Genomic DNA, 16,229 nt, shown 5'->3' with positions numbered 1-16,229 from the left:
TGAAGATATTAGGGAGCAGCTAGTGCACATTTCACTACGTTTGTCAACAATCCATTCATACGTAAGTGTGATGTGTGTGATCGTCTATGATTTCTGAGCTCATTGAAGCCAGAAGAAAAATTAGCATATTTTATACAAAATATTACCTGTTACATACATGTATTCACATACAACACACGGCCATGTCCATGACACAGCCAAACCCCATTTTTTTAATATTTATTTATTTAAATTCGTAACATGCTCCCCCCAACAAAAAACTTTTTAGGCGGGCATAAAATACAAACAAAACTGTACGCATGGCGATTTAGACCCAAGAGGCATGTAAAATTCTGATCGTAGGTAGGCACTGATTGCAGGTAGGCACCACCTGAAAGGAGAAAACTAATAGGTAGGCACGACTAACAGATAGCCAAGTGACACTAGCAGGCACTCCATACCTGCCAGGACTACAGCACACACAAAAAAAGACACAAAGTTATAGTTACCTCTCAGATATCATAGTTAACCTATGCACGACAAGAAGACTACGTGTCAGTTTAAGGCCTTGTGGTAAGAGGCGACACCGCGGTAGAAGCACCAGCAAGCATCCCATCATCCTGTCTCCCTTAACACACATACACCCCTAAGCAGACCCCTTAATACATTATTCAGAAATTTCTTTATACTTTTTCCCCCCACTTTAGAAACAGAAGGGGGAGGGGATTTTCCCCTTGCCTTTCCGTGGATCCACCCTTGCCCGAGTAGACATGGAGCTTTACAGCTAGGGTGTCGATATACTTGTTAAAAGGAAATATCCTGCACATGTAAGTAATGTCAATAACAAATTTTTTTGTTACTGTCACATAGCTACAATATTATGAGATTATACTTTACACCAAACCCTATAATTATGATCAGATAGATAACACCAGTGTACCATACAATAAAAAATAAATACGGGATGCTTTGTTATACTAACAAGTAATGACAAATCTATTTTTTTTTTAATTTTAATTGTATCACAGTTAAATATTAATATGAATTTTTTCACTAGCAAGTGAGCTTTAAATGTTGTTTTTAATATTGCTATCTCCAGGAACCAGGATGAGTCATTTGTGCATATTTGCCTAGTACTAGAACAAGAAGTCAAATGCAATGGTGCTGACATAAATATTTCACATAACACCACATTGTTATATTGTAAAACACAAAAAAAATAAATACATAATATAAGAATAACATTTTAATAACATAAATTTTAAGCAAAACAACAGTTTTTTCTTACATCATTAAATCTCCCCAAAAAAAAAGCCCAAACATTTTTTATCATGCAGCCTCTTAATATGTACAGAAATTGAGCACCATTAAAAAAAATTATATTCTCCCTATACTAGCTTTCTCTAGCATCGTTGATTGTGGATGGTACTCGCACTTCTAAGCCATCATGATCCTTGGACAGAGTTATTTGACATCCAAGACGTGACCTGAAATTAAAAAAAAACAATATATTACAATGAAAATTCCTAGTCTTTCTCTTTGCCACTACAGTACTACAAACTAACTAGGTACCCTTAGAATACAGGGTAACTACTGAATAGTTTCATACATATAAAAATACATACAACAAGCGACTACAGTGAGAAGACTTTCATCCAATATTCTATGGTTCAACACAATCTGTAATACGGCATCAATCAAGCCGCTCGCGCTCAGGTTTTCCAGGAAAGAATAATCCAAGTGTTGTCCTTGGCTGCCATGTCATATTAAGGAGCTGCTAGTGTTTTCCATTCGCTAGAGAGTTTATCATTACTGCCGTTTTCATTCAGTGTTTCCTGTTTTCTAGTGGCTCACATGTCAGATTTCACAAACACATTTTTATAACAATTTTTTGAAGATGACACGTGCTTATCTGTATTTTTTTCCATCCTATGGAGCTGTACTGTATATTGTACTGTAGATTCTTTTTTCATTGGTATTCCCAAACTATTCACAGGCAATTTAATGTTCTTCCGTTTAATGCAAAGGTGACCTTGGTGGAGTCTTTTGGGTCACCCATTATTAACTACTAGGAGGTTGTAAGGCTACTAAGGCGGCTCGTTGAATGTAATGAATAAAAAAAAAAACACTTTAATTTAATATAAACGAAAATTTTATTAAAATTCAATTTCTTTTAAGCTGTGAAAATTGAAATTTTTTTCCAAGCATTTTTCTGAAGCTCTGCACAAAGAAAATTCACCCAGGTGGACAGTAGTAATGTGTTGTTTGAGAACAATTTGTTCAAAATTAACTAATCTCTGAGCAAAAAAAACATATGATTCGTTTGATATTAAAGAATTGGTTCTTTTAACAGTCAATTAATCTAAAGCTGAACACAATTCAGAAGAATATAAAATGCAGATAGAACGAGAGAAGTGAACCGGCCAGTCTAATTTGTTCACAAAATGACTCATGATGTCGGAAGTAAGTAATTGCAGCCTGTGCATGTTCACACGAGGAAACAATAACTGATCAAACCTGAAAAGAGTGGGGATTAGCAATCCAACAAGTATCACACTACATTTATTATTCATGTATTGTCTAGGTTTTGTTTACTTATCTATCTGTGAGAGCTATGAAATGTCTTTATACACATTTTTTGTAGCAGCAAGATGTTTGGAATTTTAACTATCTGATCCGACCAGATTACGACAACCAGCCAGGCAACAAGGCCGGCTGCCTAGACGAAATGAGTACTCTAATGGGTGAATGAGTTATGACTCTTGTGCTGGATCCCATTGTCGCTGGTCAAACATAAAAGAATGAAATGAATGAATCTTTTGAACTAATCATTACACAGAACTGATTCAAAAGAATTGATTCTGCAGCAGGGGCTTTACTAACAGCAATGCTGTTTGCATGGGCGTAGATCCCAGAGAACCAGGCCCCAATTGGAATTAAAAACCCCTTTGCTGCTGACTTGCGTTAGTTAACCACATGTGCAAAACCCTTGGACCACAGATTCTGTGCACCCCTTCTGCGAATCCTACAGATTTTCACTCCTGATGGCTTTGAATATTAAATGATCAATAACTGTCAACAAGTAACTCATTAAAAGACAAAAAGGGCGAGGAGTAAGAAATCTATTAACTTGAAGTGCCTGCTGCAATGAAAAGTTTACTAACTTTTTCTTTAAAATAAAACTCTTGAAGTCACTTGTTAACTATTACTAGAACCACACTCCATGTCCTTAAACATATAAGGTGAGGATTTGGCAAACATTTGCATTCTGCATGCTGGGATGGATATATCAGCACAGCAGCATTTGGTATCAAAGTTGTATTGATTTTAAAATTTTTTAAGTAAAGTCCATTAATTATGAATACACCTCATGATATGCATATGGTACTTTAAATTGTTTGTGAATGGATCAAAGACCCAAAATACACAATTCCACAAGTTAATTGTAAAACATACCTATCCTGAGTGTCTTAACTCACATCAGGTAATTATTACTCCTATTTCAGTAAATCCCCAAACCATTTATTTTAATTTTATAAACCAGACAAATTTTCTGACTTTCGAACGTGGCAAACACACACTCAAATGGACCATATGGAACCCTTAAGTCAGATATAAATTAGCATTACTAATCATAACAGTAAAACTTACGTATCTGAGAGCTCATACGCCAAATCCAACATGTCTAATTCTTCATCTGAAGGTTTTTCTGGCAGGCGATCATAGTCCTCTTTCTTGAATATCACATGGCATGTGGAACATGTTAGTGTACCTTCACACGCTCCTGCAACAATATGCTGTTCTTTATTCTCTGGCAACCTTTCAAAATCCATTTGACTTACTGCAAAACGCAATATTAGCAAAATAAATCACAAGGCAATTATATAACAATCCATGATAATTCATAATTCATGTTAATTTATAATGGGAATTCTTCTGGTCAGTTATCAATTTACCAAAAAAAAATTTTCTATTTTAATGCAGTGTGGGCTATCCTAATACCTCGAGCTATTTAGAACGAACATCTAATTTTGGGAATGGGGACATATTTTTCCCCCCATTACAGTCCCATGTACATGCGATGATGCTCCTATAAGGAGGTGTTGCCCCCCCCCCCCCCTTTCCCGAACCCAAAATTCCTTACACTAAAAATAAATAAAAAAATTCTGGCAATACGACAAAAAAATAATCTACCCATCCACATCCTACCTGTGATATTAAATAATTTTTTTTATTAATTTATATTTTTCAGTGTTAAAATTGTTAAACTTAAGTATCCTTAACTGAATTTTCCAGACATCAGTAGTTTTTTAAGGGTCTATTATTTTCCAAAATTAAAGACACCCCTTTAACTGGGAGTTAGGTACATACACCACGCCATTCAAAACCCAAGTGTCACCTGCTCGCTCACAATTCGAAGATGTGTCCACTACTGTGAACGTGTGACCACTCGAAGGAAAATCTAAGCAAACATTTTGCTGGCTGATCAAATGGAGTACCTAATACTTTTCTTTGCCCCAAGTCACAGCATTGCAAGCCAGCCACAAAAGTTATGAGTGTTTTGCAAGAAGGCCTACACTCTGAACCAACCTGAAGGTATTGATTTTTCAGGTCCTGTGTATACTTGAGTACGAAATGCATTTACATCTCACTGAAAAACTTGGCAAACACTATAAAGCACTCAAATAAAAAAATCATAAAATTCTTTAATTATGATTACTTAATTTGTTAAATTAAATAAAAATATTACATGATTACTGATGTAACATCATTACAGCTGTAACTACTTAACTATAAAAAAATTAATATCCATTACAAAATAGTAGTTTTGATTTAGAAGAATATCATGCTCACAGTACATACAGTATTTTATTGATGGAAAAATGTTAAACAAAAGCAAAATAAAAAAAGTAAATCTGTAGGGCCTATTTAAACCTTGACTACAAACAAGTTTGTGTCATTCATTGTTAAATAAGTTTTTTTTATCTCATAAAGAAAGTAAACTAAGATTTTGGGCTAAAAAAAATTCTAACACAAATATGACTCAAATTACTAACTTATTGTCCTATCCAGTATTTACCATAACCATCCAAGTCGACACTGTTATTAACGACAACATCTAAAATAGTATCGCCTTCTTTAAATTTTGCTTTAATTGGTTCTCCATGAGTTCTAAGGAAAGTCATCTCATACCTGAAACAGTTTAAATTACCAATCAGTGCACATGGTGATTAGTTTCATTCTGAAATACCAATATATACAGCCAACATTACATAAACTACAAACTGAAAAAATCTACCATAATACAGCATTGGTCAAGTAAAGCAAGAAAATTAAGCTAAGTAACATTAATATAAAACTGAAAAAAAAAAAAAAAAAAAAAAACTTTTTCTATGGTGTGTGAATTGTCAATCCATACTAATCGGGTAATAAAGGAAATATTTCCTTGCTACTAAATTATACATTATGATAGCTAAGAATTTGGAGGGATAAAAAAAAAGATACAACTAATCTGCATATTATGGAATTTATAATTTATCTAATGTATGCAAATATTTTTACTAGACTCTGTTCCCTTACATACTGGATCCGCTATACAGTAACTGAGACAAAGTCACATATCCCTAGTTTTCTCAGCATCTGCTCTATTCTACTGAAGCTGGAGAAGACAGGCAATCACAGTAAAATATGACTTATCGACATAATGATTGTAGCACCGAACAACTTCCAGAGCAAAATTTGTGATTTTTAGGTATTAGCTTTATATTTATTTGTCAAATGTCACCATCAAAAATTAATATAATATGTTATTGAAAGTAGAATAAATATATTTGTTATTTTGCACAATAATAATAAAGCTTCAAGTTAAGTTAATATTAATGCTATTTTTTTTAAAGCACTGGACTTTCATTTGTAGAAAGAAGAATAAAAAACATTCATTTCAGGAGAATTTTTTTTTCCACCTTGTGAAAAGTCACAATCCTGCCCAGCTAAGACGACGATCATTCCTTGCACATGCAGAAAATATGTGAAAAATATTCCACCAGTTGTTGCAGGTAGTTAGGTGTAAATTTCTACGATTGTTGATTTTCTCAAAACTGTTAATGGTGCTATTGAAATAGAAGGGTTTGAAATTAATTTTGAAATGCATTCTTCTCCCAACAAAATTACATGTCCATTACACAATTTGTCCAAAAGACAACACAAAGTTTTGCCAATTTCTCCTCCCAGTCCTGTGCCTTAACGAAAGAAATTTCCCTGTACCGTTTAGGTACTAAAGAAATGGGAACTAAATCCCGTTGAAACAATGGGCCACTTGTGCCTACACCGCACATCTGGGGGGCTAAATTTCTAATTTAAAGTTTGAAAAGATAAAAATGACAATGTTAAAACTTACTGCTGCATAGCCCTGGCACCCAAAATTGAAGTCCGCCTTTATGCACTCATAATATCTTTCAGTGAGCCACCACCCCTGCACGGCCTTTCGGCACAGTACTTGAACAACTGACGAGACTACGCAAGTACCTATAGCCACGCAGGATAGAGGCAGCCACATGACCTCACCGACCAATCACAACACACCTCTTACATACAAGGACAAATCAGTACCGTTAGTTGGGGTGAAGGTGACCAGATTTCATCTTCATAATGAATTTTTGCTAACAAATTTTAATATGTTTATTTATCTAACTATGTACGTGTATAGATCTATACTTGTTTTCTGAAATGCTGTCATTGAAAGAAAAAATTACTAATATTTTAATGATGTTTTTAATTTTTTTATGTAATTGGTCATGTTCACCCCCAGTGGGGTGAATGTGACCATTAAGTTTATTTTCATTGTAATTTTCACCTTGCTAGTATTAGGGTTAAGTTGACTACATTATATGTAAGAGAAACACCAAAAAAAATATGTATTTTGAGAAAAAAAAATCTTATTTTGAATTTTTACTCTTTAATAAAAATATATATTTAAACAATTTAGAACAAAATAAAGTGTTATTTATTTAGACTGCCAATAATGAAAACTCAAGTGAACAGATTTATTTACCCACCTATCAATAGTTAAGGTGACTTCACTTAAACTACTTGTGTGCAAAACTGGAAAATAATTGAATTGATATTTTACAAACATTATCATTTAGGCTATTCCAGAATATGACTGATGGTTATTTCCTAAAATAGAGGAACCTACAAGTTATGAAAACAGCCAATAACCAAAAAATATATTTTTATTAGTATAATAAAACATTTAACTGATATGTGAAGTAAACCTTACAATAATATAAAAAATAGACCAAACAACGACAGGTAAGCTACTGGAAATAACAATTGAAACTATATGTTAGTAAACATTCAACTGCATTTCCATTCTAGTTCATTCTGCTATCACTTTTTCTTGGAAAACATAATGGCCTCATTTGTTTAGTTTATAAGGAGGCAGAACTGTTTTCTGAATTAGACACTTCTCAACATAAATTACTAGACATTGGGGTGAACATGACCATGTGGTCATCTTCACCCCAAAATGCTAAATAAACTGCACAGTTTCAATAAAATTATTTTACCTTAAAAAATTTTATTATTTACTTACTATTCTATCCTCTCAAATCAGGAAACAAAGCAATTTTATTTGCAATTATTTTTTTATTATACCCGGCAGCAATAAAGTATTAACAACATTATTAATCATAAAAATAGTTCTTGGTTTTTATTTGTTTCTAAATTTCTGTCTAAAATTGTAGTTTCAGTCACAAAATCACTTCTTTTAAGAGAAACTCTCCTAGATTTTAAAACATAACCACATAATTTTTTATCTTCATTGCCTGGATTGTGTCAGACCAACAAAACAAATTTCGGTAAATATGTAGTTGGGCAGTATTTGCGAAAAAAAATGTTCAAAATCCGAAAATACTTTTATTCTATGCTCTTTAACTTCATCTTTTCAATAAAAGTGGCGGAGGTAATAAATTCCAAATACTTTAGGAGATATCGAATTTTTAAATTTCATCATATGTAGTTGAGCGGCATTTGCGGAAAAAAAATGTAAAAAATCCGAAAATACCTTTATTAGATGCTCTTCAAGTTCCTCTTTTCATTGAAATCGGCGGAGATAATAAATTCCAAATACATTAGGAGATATTGAATTTTTAAATTTCATCACAATTATAGCAGTGCGTTCATGTGGCATTCCGCATTGTTTCTTGTTTACGAGTATCAATTTTTTTTTGGATAATGATGTCATGTGGTTGATCGTGATAGGCCAGAATTCAAATGAACCAATACGTGATTATTTACTTCATTTATTGTTTAAAACTGTGTTTAATTACCGCCTCCAACTTAGGCGAGTTTTTAACGTTTCTAATTTTAAAGTCTTATTTTTTATTGTTGCGCAAGTAATAAGTAACAAAAAATTTTTACGTGAGTTGTTTCTGTTCATCCTTTGTCCCGGTTTGTTAGGTCAGGTCAGTTACATTATAAATACTTTAAAACTAAAGAACCATTGAAATAATTTCATATTATTTCTAATGTACGCTTAGTTTCAAAGTATTTATAATGTAACTGACCTGACCTAATCGACCATTTTCATTAATTAGGCATTCACAAACACACGGCAAAATAAAAAAATGGCGACGGTCGAATGATAAACACAGGTCTTGTATGCAAAATAAGAACGGCGATATCTCCTAAAGTATTTGGAATTTCTTATCTCCACCGCTTTTAATGAAAAGAGGAAGTTGAAGAGCATCTAATAAAGGTATTTTCGGACTTTTAACATTTCTTTTCGCAAATACCGCTTAACTACATATGATGAAATTTAAAAATTCGATATCTCCTAAAGTATTTGGAATTTCTTACCTCCACCGCTTTTAATGAAAAGAGGAAGTTGAAGAGCGTCTAATAAAGGTATTTTCGGATGTTTAACATTTTTTTTCGCAAATACCGCTCAACTACATATTTACCCAAATTTCATAAAAATGGTCAACTTCACCCCACTGGTCAACTTCACCCCAACTGACGGTACATGAATTACATTAATCTCACAATAAGGCATTTTTGTGTTAAGTGCACCTACAATTTCAAAAATAACTTTTGATTGCCAGGCACAAAACCCTGATAATTAACCGCCTTCCATGGAAGCCAAAACCTGCTGTTTTTCTAATCATAAGAATGGACACAGAAAGCACCAGAACGTCTCAGTAATTTATAAAATGTCTGGAATATGGGCACCTCACTGTTGCGCACCTGTCTCTATCAGTTGATACCATTTTTGGAATTTTATTACTTAATTTAAAGAAATGCAGCGACATAAAAAAAAAATTCCGTTCGGTAAATATGTATTGTACGGATTAGCGCCAAAAAAAATCTTACAAATATGAAATAACTTTCATTATATGCTATCTTACGTCCTCTTTTCAGAACCGCCTGCGGAGATAAAAAATTCCAAATACTTTTGGAGATATGGCCGTTCTTATTTTGCTATACCAGACGTGTGTATTAATTTGACCGTCGCCATTTTATATTTTGCCGTGTGCGCGTGAATGTCTAAATAACAGAAATTTTCCATTAGGTAAGGTTAGTTACATTATAAATACTTCAAAATAAACCGAAATTAAAAATTATATCAATTTATTTTACATGTTGTATAGTTTTAAGTATTTATAATGTAACTGACCTGACCTAACAAAATGGGACAAAGGTAGATTAGGTCAGGTCAGCTACATTATAAATACTTTGAAACTGAACAGACATTAAAAATAATAAAATTAATTTTATTGGTTGTTTAGTTTTAAAGTATTTATAATGTAGCTGACCTGACCTAACAAACCGGGAAAAAGGATGAACAGAATAAACTCACGTAAGTTTCTTTTTACATGATGTATTCGTTCACGTGAGAGTCCTAAGATCCACATAAAGTTCTGCCATTCCCGATTACACCCGAATATTCACCTTCGGCCAACCTCGGGATTTATTTATTTTTGCGCAGGAAAAATGAATTGAAATATTAAAAGTGGTCGGATAGGTTAGCTACATTAAAACACTTTAAAACCATTTGGATGGTTAGTTAGGTTAGTATAGCTACATTAAAATAAACACAGAAATATTAATAAATAAACCCGAGGTTGGCCGAAGGTGAATTGTTCGGGTGTAATCGGGAATGGCAGAACTTTATGTGCATCTTAGGTTTCTCCGTTTGGAACATCGCAAAAAAAAAAAAAATGATACTTGTAAACAAGCAACCGTTATCGCCGCACGAGTTCACAGGATGAAAATTAAAAAATTTGATATCTCCAAAAGTATTTGGAATTTCTTATCTCAGCCGGGTTTAATGAAAAGAGGAAGTTTAAGAGCACAGAATAAAGGTATTTTCGGATTTTTAAATTTTTTTTTAAAAAAAAATCGCCAAAAAATGAAGATTAAAAAATTCGATATCTCCTAAAGTAATTGGAATTTTTTATCTCCGCAGGCGGTTCTGAAGAGAGGACGTAAGATAGCATATAATGAAAGTTATTTCATATTTGTACAATTTTTTTTGGCGCTAATCCGTACAATACATATTTACCTTCCGTTCTCACCGCCCTTCAATTTACTTAATACTAGTTGCAACTTATCCTGTAATTCTTTAGAGATTCTTAGGAAACTAGCATAGCCAGATATGTTTTCAAAAAGACAGGGATGTTTAATGTCAGTTTACAGCCCGGGCCAAGACTGTTTCCCACCCTTTTATCTGTGTACTCTATTGGCGAATATAACAAAATTTGACGAAATATGTGATCCCTGCTGGCCTGTTGCTGATAGTATGTCGGCCTTACAAGATAAAAATGGTCTATCTCGACTCGACCATAGCGTCACAGCAATTAGCGGAAGAGCAATTCGACTTGACGTCATGTGTGACATGGGCCAATCAAATTTTAGAATTGGGAACAGGGGTAAGGTCCGTCCTAGCATAGCAGTGCCTAAATTCTGTATTTACCTCTTAAATGTTAAGAACTGCACACTTACTGTTCTTTAAAATGTGGCTGAGAATATGAAATCAATCTTAATATTGGACAAAAACGTACATTTAGTATATTTCTATTTGAAGTACGCACAAGACACATTGTGATGTAGTTCACAGATCTAAACACATTCCATGATATTGACATTTTCAAACTAGCTTTGCAAAAACAATATATTCAACCAATCACTACTTAACAAAACCAGTTCACTATCCAATCGACAGACACACGAGTACCCTCAAATCATCCTCAAATAATATAACGTTATCACAACGTGGGCAATTAAAAATACAAACTCAAAAGTTTATCAAAACCGGTACGACCCTTTAATCAATTCATGTACCAACTTTAAAAATATGTTGCCTGTAAACATAGACATGCATCAACATGTCAAATACAAAACTCACTGTTAACATTTGAGAAAATATACACAACCATCTTGGATTCAAAGATTTTAAAGTTATTATTTTGTTTCTTACATTTACCATTAATAATTGGACTTCGATTAGATTAAAGACATATTTTCATGGAATTTATATTATATTTATGAATTGACCACAAAAAATTACTATCCCCTTAAAAATAATTGGAGTATTAATTATAAATTATCACCACGAAACTAATTTAACAGTGCATATTTATTTTTTGATCTTTTTTAAGTGAAAAATATCATAGTTGCCCTATGCAATATAATTTTCAATAATTTTTTTTTCATCTAGTTATTTCCTTGCAAATGCTTTTATTTTCATGACTAACTACAGTAAAATGTGAAAACTCAAATAATGTTAATTTTAGTAAAGATTGTACAAATAAATTGTCTAACCAAGAATCAGGTAAAGAAATTATTTTAGTTGTTAAATTTTTCGTTAAGTATTGAAATTTTCAATTGTTCATTGTTGGTCTATTTTAGAAGATATTTAATAGGTATATGAAATGTAATAAAATTAATAACTACTCAATGGCTCGTATTCATAGTATTGTCTAAAGCGAAGTCTTGAGACAATTTTGGAAAGGACTGTCTTGTTTCTCAAGGCAGCGATTACTATATCCATGTTTCATGAAGAAAGTGTGTTCAAGCGCAGGGGCGCAACAAAAGGGGGGTGGGGGGGCAGGGGTTTTTGCCCCATTCCCCCCCCCCCCCCCTTTTCTGAAACCTTGAAGTGGGGGCAAAGAAAGTGCTAGTGCTGTGTAATCAATTTTTAGATAATAAAACTGCTTAAATAGTATTATTTTCCACCTTGAAATACAAATTTTTCCCCCCCAAACGATGATTCTTTATAAAAAGGTATATTGCCCCCCCCCCCCCTTTGGAAATTTAGTTGTTGCGCACCTGTTCAAGCGATATCTTGTTTGAAATACTTACGGCTTGACGAAGCACTTACTAAAGCAGGGAGCATCTATCTAAGATCCACAGTTTTACAGCCACCAGGGAAATTATTTTTACCATGAATATCACTGTATGTAGACTATGACGTCGACCCAGAGGCCACCCTAGCTCCTACAGGCCGTTATGGCGCGTCACCGCCTTCTTCTGTGCGCGGGCGTGTGCGGGAGCCAGTGGTGCCACCTTCAATAAATCAGTGTCCCTCCGACGTAGTTTTTTTTATGTATATTTTCTTTTCTTTCAGCAGGACATAATTTTTATTGTAAAAACTATAATATCATCCATCATGTATAATTTAAATTAGAAGGGTAAATAACATGTATTTTAATATGCACGGGGTGAACAAGTCGCGGGTTCCCGTCCACGAGGACGTCAGATGCTGCACGAGACGCGCGCGGGGAGGGGGTCGGCGCGAGCAGAGGAGGCAGTCGCGTCTGGAGAACCGCGGAGGAGAGACGTGTCGGCCGCGAGCTCTCGCCAAGACGAGTGAAACGGGTGAGCATAGAGGCCTCCGGGCTTAACGTCAGTGACGCGGGGAATAGATCAGCAACAGTCTTCGAGTCGTGTCAGGCAGTTCGAAACTATGGAGATTAGTATGTAAACTATTGCCAAGGGGTCGCCTTATTGTAAATAGTTTAGTTTTCTTTTTATTAGTGTTTCATAATTTTTTCCTTTCCTCTTGTATGTATATATATATATATCTTTATTCGCTTGTATAGTCATGCATTGCCTAGGATAAAATAGTACCATTGTGTCATGGACGAGACCTCGCCATTTTAATGGGACATTTCAGAAACTGTGTCCGCAGGTAGTGCTTGCCTGAATTCGCTATAGGACAGGAAATCAAAGCCCTGCCGGTTTGGGACAAACGCCATCGGTTAGCGCCGCGACGCCGGCGCCTACTACTTCCCATAGGCGGCCGTGTAAGGGGAAATTCTCGTGTAGTCAGGCCTCACCTAAGAACGGTCGTAGGCGGGAACTGCGATAGCCCCGTGCCAGTGCAAATAGTGGCCAATAAAAAGAGTGAGTGCCACGAAACCCTATGTAGTTTCATTATTAGCAGGCTAGATCCTCTTAACTGCCACGCGGCCCGAAACCCACCCCCAACTGAGCTAGCCCAAGAACCTACACAACCAATAAGGGGATCAGCCCGCTCGACGACAACTAGTTTTGTAAAGAAAGCTTTGAATTTTTCAAATGTGATGGAAAAAAATTTACCTAACGGTATATTATTAAATTTTAACTAAGAAATTGACGGCGTCCCCGCTACCTCTGACTATTTATACGTGATTTTTGCTCGGGTTCGTGATCTCAGGGAAGGTTCGGCCTTGTGGCTAGAGGTAGGGGTTAACGCAGTTGGGCCCCCCCGAGCTGTTACGGCCACTCGGGACGCCTGAAGAATAACACAAAGTTTAGTTGGTGAATTTAATACAGCACAGCCCAATACATGGTGCTGCCCGTTCTGGCCGTAACGGTTTGCCCGACGTGACTAGTCACATGCGCAGCTCACTTCCTCAGTGGTGGCTCACGATTTTCATGTGCGTGAGGGGCGGACTTGTACACGTGATGCGATAGTTACAAAAATACACTCTGACATGGTGCACGATATCTTGACGAACAATACACTTCACTATTACCTAACACTTAATAAACTGGGCTAGCAGCACGTAGGCCCATGTCTCCGGCGACTCTACGTGATGTCTAGATGTGTCCCAGGGACTGAATCGCTATTATGTTTGGCGGCTCAATGCCATACAACAGTGATACATAAACCCTAACGTGACAGATAACACTTGGATGAACAACTATTTCACTAATACATTACACTTAATAAACTGGGCTAGCGGCATGTAGGCCCGTGTCTCCGGCGACTCTACGTTGACGCCAACCGCCGGTGCTCCCTCTGGTCCGCAAAGGTCGTTATGCCACAACAACACGGGCTCCGAAGTGCGTCGAACACGCCCGAGCGTGATCTTCACAAAGTGTAAGAAAGTGCACCGCAACGAACGCCGCGACGACGACAGCGCCCGGCCGGGAGTGCCAATGCGCCTAATTAAACACTTGATTATTTTGTTAATTAGAACAACCAAATTAATAACAATTTAAAAGAAGGGTTCATGTAAGGGAAATTATGTCTAATTGTCTCATAAGCATATGTTGTGTAATTTGTTTCTAAGTCCAAAACTGGTCGGGTCGGTTTTCCCGCGTTCCATGCGTTTAGGCGCGAGGCCGCCGGGCGGTCTCGCGCGCAGTTACCATCAGGGGCTCTCAGGGGTCGGACGCTCCGCGAACGTCGGGCCAGCACTTCTAGTTTCTCTTCAACATTTCAGCAATAGTGTAAGTTTCTACAAACCTTTCAATCAGCTCGGCGCCGACCCCACTTCAGTCGCACGGTACTTCGTGCGACTCTTAGCTTAATAATTTATTCCCTACAGGGATCTTTAACTTAATACGTAAGGCCATGTCCAGTTTAAGGACAGCGTAATATTGGCACGCAGTTTTCGGCTTCAGTAGCCAATTAATTGTTATCGTCGAGAATCTTGTGAAATACTGACTAACATTCGTATTGTAACTTTCTTCATATTTTAGTACATTTTGTAACGTGTGCTTTAAGTGACTATCTTGCCATTCATTGAGACTTTACGTGTATGTCTTACACAGACGTGACTCCGTAACTTTTCGAGACTTTAGTTTTTCGTCGCAGGCTAGACTGCAAACCACCCTAATCACAGGGTTTCCGCTGTTCGTTTACTCTCTACGTAATTTGTTGCAACCACAATTCAGTGACTGTGTACTGAATCTTACTCAGGGACACGTAGCCACCGCTTCAACCCGTTGATTTCACTTTGCAATCTAACCTGGTCGCGCGTATTGTTCGCCCGCGTTTATACGTGTGCCACAGCGGTTCGACAACGGACGCGGCCAGTAACGGGACCAATCAGTGTATCAACGTTGAATAAAGTGCAGTGTTTTGTAATCCGTTTATTAATCATTTACAAGGCGTCCTGGGTGGCCTGAACAGCCCAGGTGAATACGGATCCACGGCGCACCCCTGCCTATAGCCACGAGGCCGAACCCCCATTAAAATCCCTGAGATCTTTTCAAGCATTCATATTTAATTTTAAAACATAAACAGGCAGCGGGAGTAGCGTCAACGTGATGTCTAGATGTGTCCCAGGGACTGAATCGTCATTATGTTCGATGGCACGTGTCGCCTGCTGGCTGCCCCGTGCGGGTCAAAACTATGTAGCCTGTAGGCTAGGTTGGGGCGTGAAGCGCCGACGTAAATTCTAATAAACACCCCACTGTACTTACGTATGACATAGAACACTCATCTTGGAGCACTGATTTAATTAAGTTAAATACCTCATGGTAAATTTAGGCCGACCGCGGAACTGTACGTAAAAGGTTGAAAAGTTATTACACTATTGAAAACTATATGTCGGTGAAAGCAAAAGTTGATGGTTCCGCGCTGCGCGCAGGCTGCCGGCCTGGTTGAGCTCTCGAAGGACACTGCGGTGTCGCCGCGCGCGACCCCCCTCCCCCGCCAGGCATTCCATGGAAACGTGTGAATTTCGCGGGAAACTGAAACGGCCAGGTTCGGGACAAAACGCACAGAGAGACATAATTTTGACAGGACTGAATTATTAATTAATTAAAAATAATGTTTAATAAAACCTGTGGAAAAACATAATTATAATAATCTGTTGTAGTGCGGCGGAAGGATATGCCACACCCGGCCGGATCCTTCCGCCGGCGCAGCACTCGTTGCACGGCGTTCGCCTCGTCGCACGCACTACACTTTGCTGCGCGCACGAGCGCGTTCGGTGCACACGTTTTTACGAGACGTTGATGAGGCATAGCGG

General features: G+C 36.7%; 1 protein-coding gene across 6 annotated transcripts; it reads right to left on the bottom strand.

Moving 5' to 3' along the window:
* Positions 1 to 1,210: 1,210 nt before the first annotated feature.
* On the bottom strand, positions 1,211 to 11,430 carry LOC134532736 (adrenodoxin-like protein 2, mitochondrial). 6 transcript variants are annotated; one of them, XM_063369543.1, is made up of 4 exons: positions 11,387 to 11,430; positions 5,060 to 5,172; positions 3,631 to 3,763; positions 1,211 to 1,466 (listed from the first exon to the last, which is right to left on the bottom strand). In XM_063369543.1, exons 2-4 carry the CDS (start codon positions 5,163 to 5,165, stop codon positions 1,373 to 1,375), a joined length of 333 nt encoding a protein of 110 aa, XP_063225613.1. In that variant the 5' UTR covers positions 5,166 to 5,172; positions 11,387 to 11,430; the 3' UTR covers positions 1,211 to 1,372. The 6 variants fall into 6 exon arrangements, with proteins under 6 accessions (XP_063225613.1, XP_063225609.1, XP_063225611.1 ...); XM_063369539.1 differs by having other exon boundaries at positions 11,327 to 11,391; XM_063369541.1 differs by lacking the exon at positions 11,387 to 11,430 and adding an exon at positions 10,955 to 11,320.
* Positions 11,431 to 16,229: the final 4,799 nt, after the last annotated feature.

Source organism: Bacillus rossius, chromosome 6 (assembly GCF_032445375.1).
Source record: "Bacillus rossius redtenbacheri isolate Brsri chromosome 6, Brsri_v3, whole genome shotgun sequence".
NCBI lineage: Eukaryota > Metazoa > Arthropoda > Insecta > Phasmatodea > Bacillidae > Bacillus > Bacillus rossius.
Note: the sequence above shows the minus strand (reverse complement) of the source record. Positions and strands in the feature narration are given on the sequence as shown.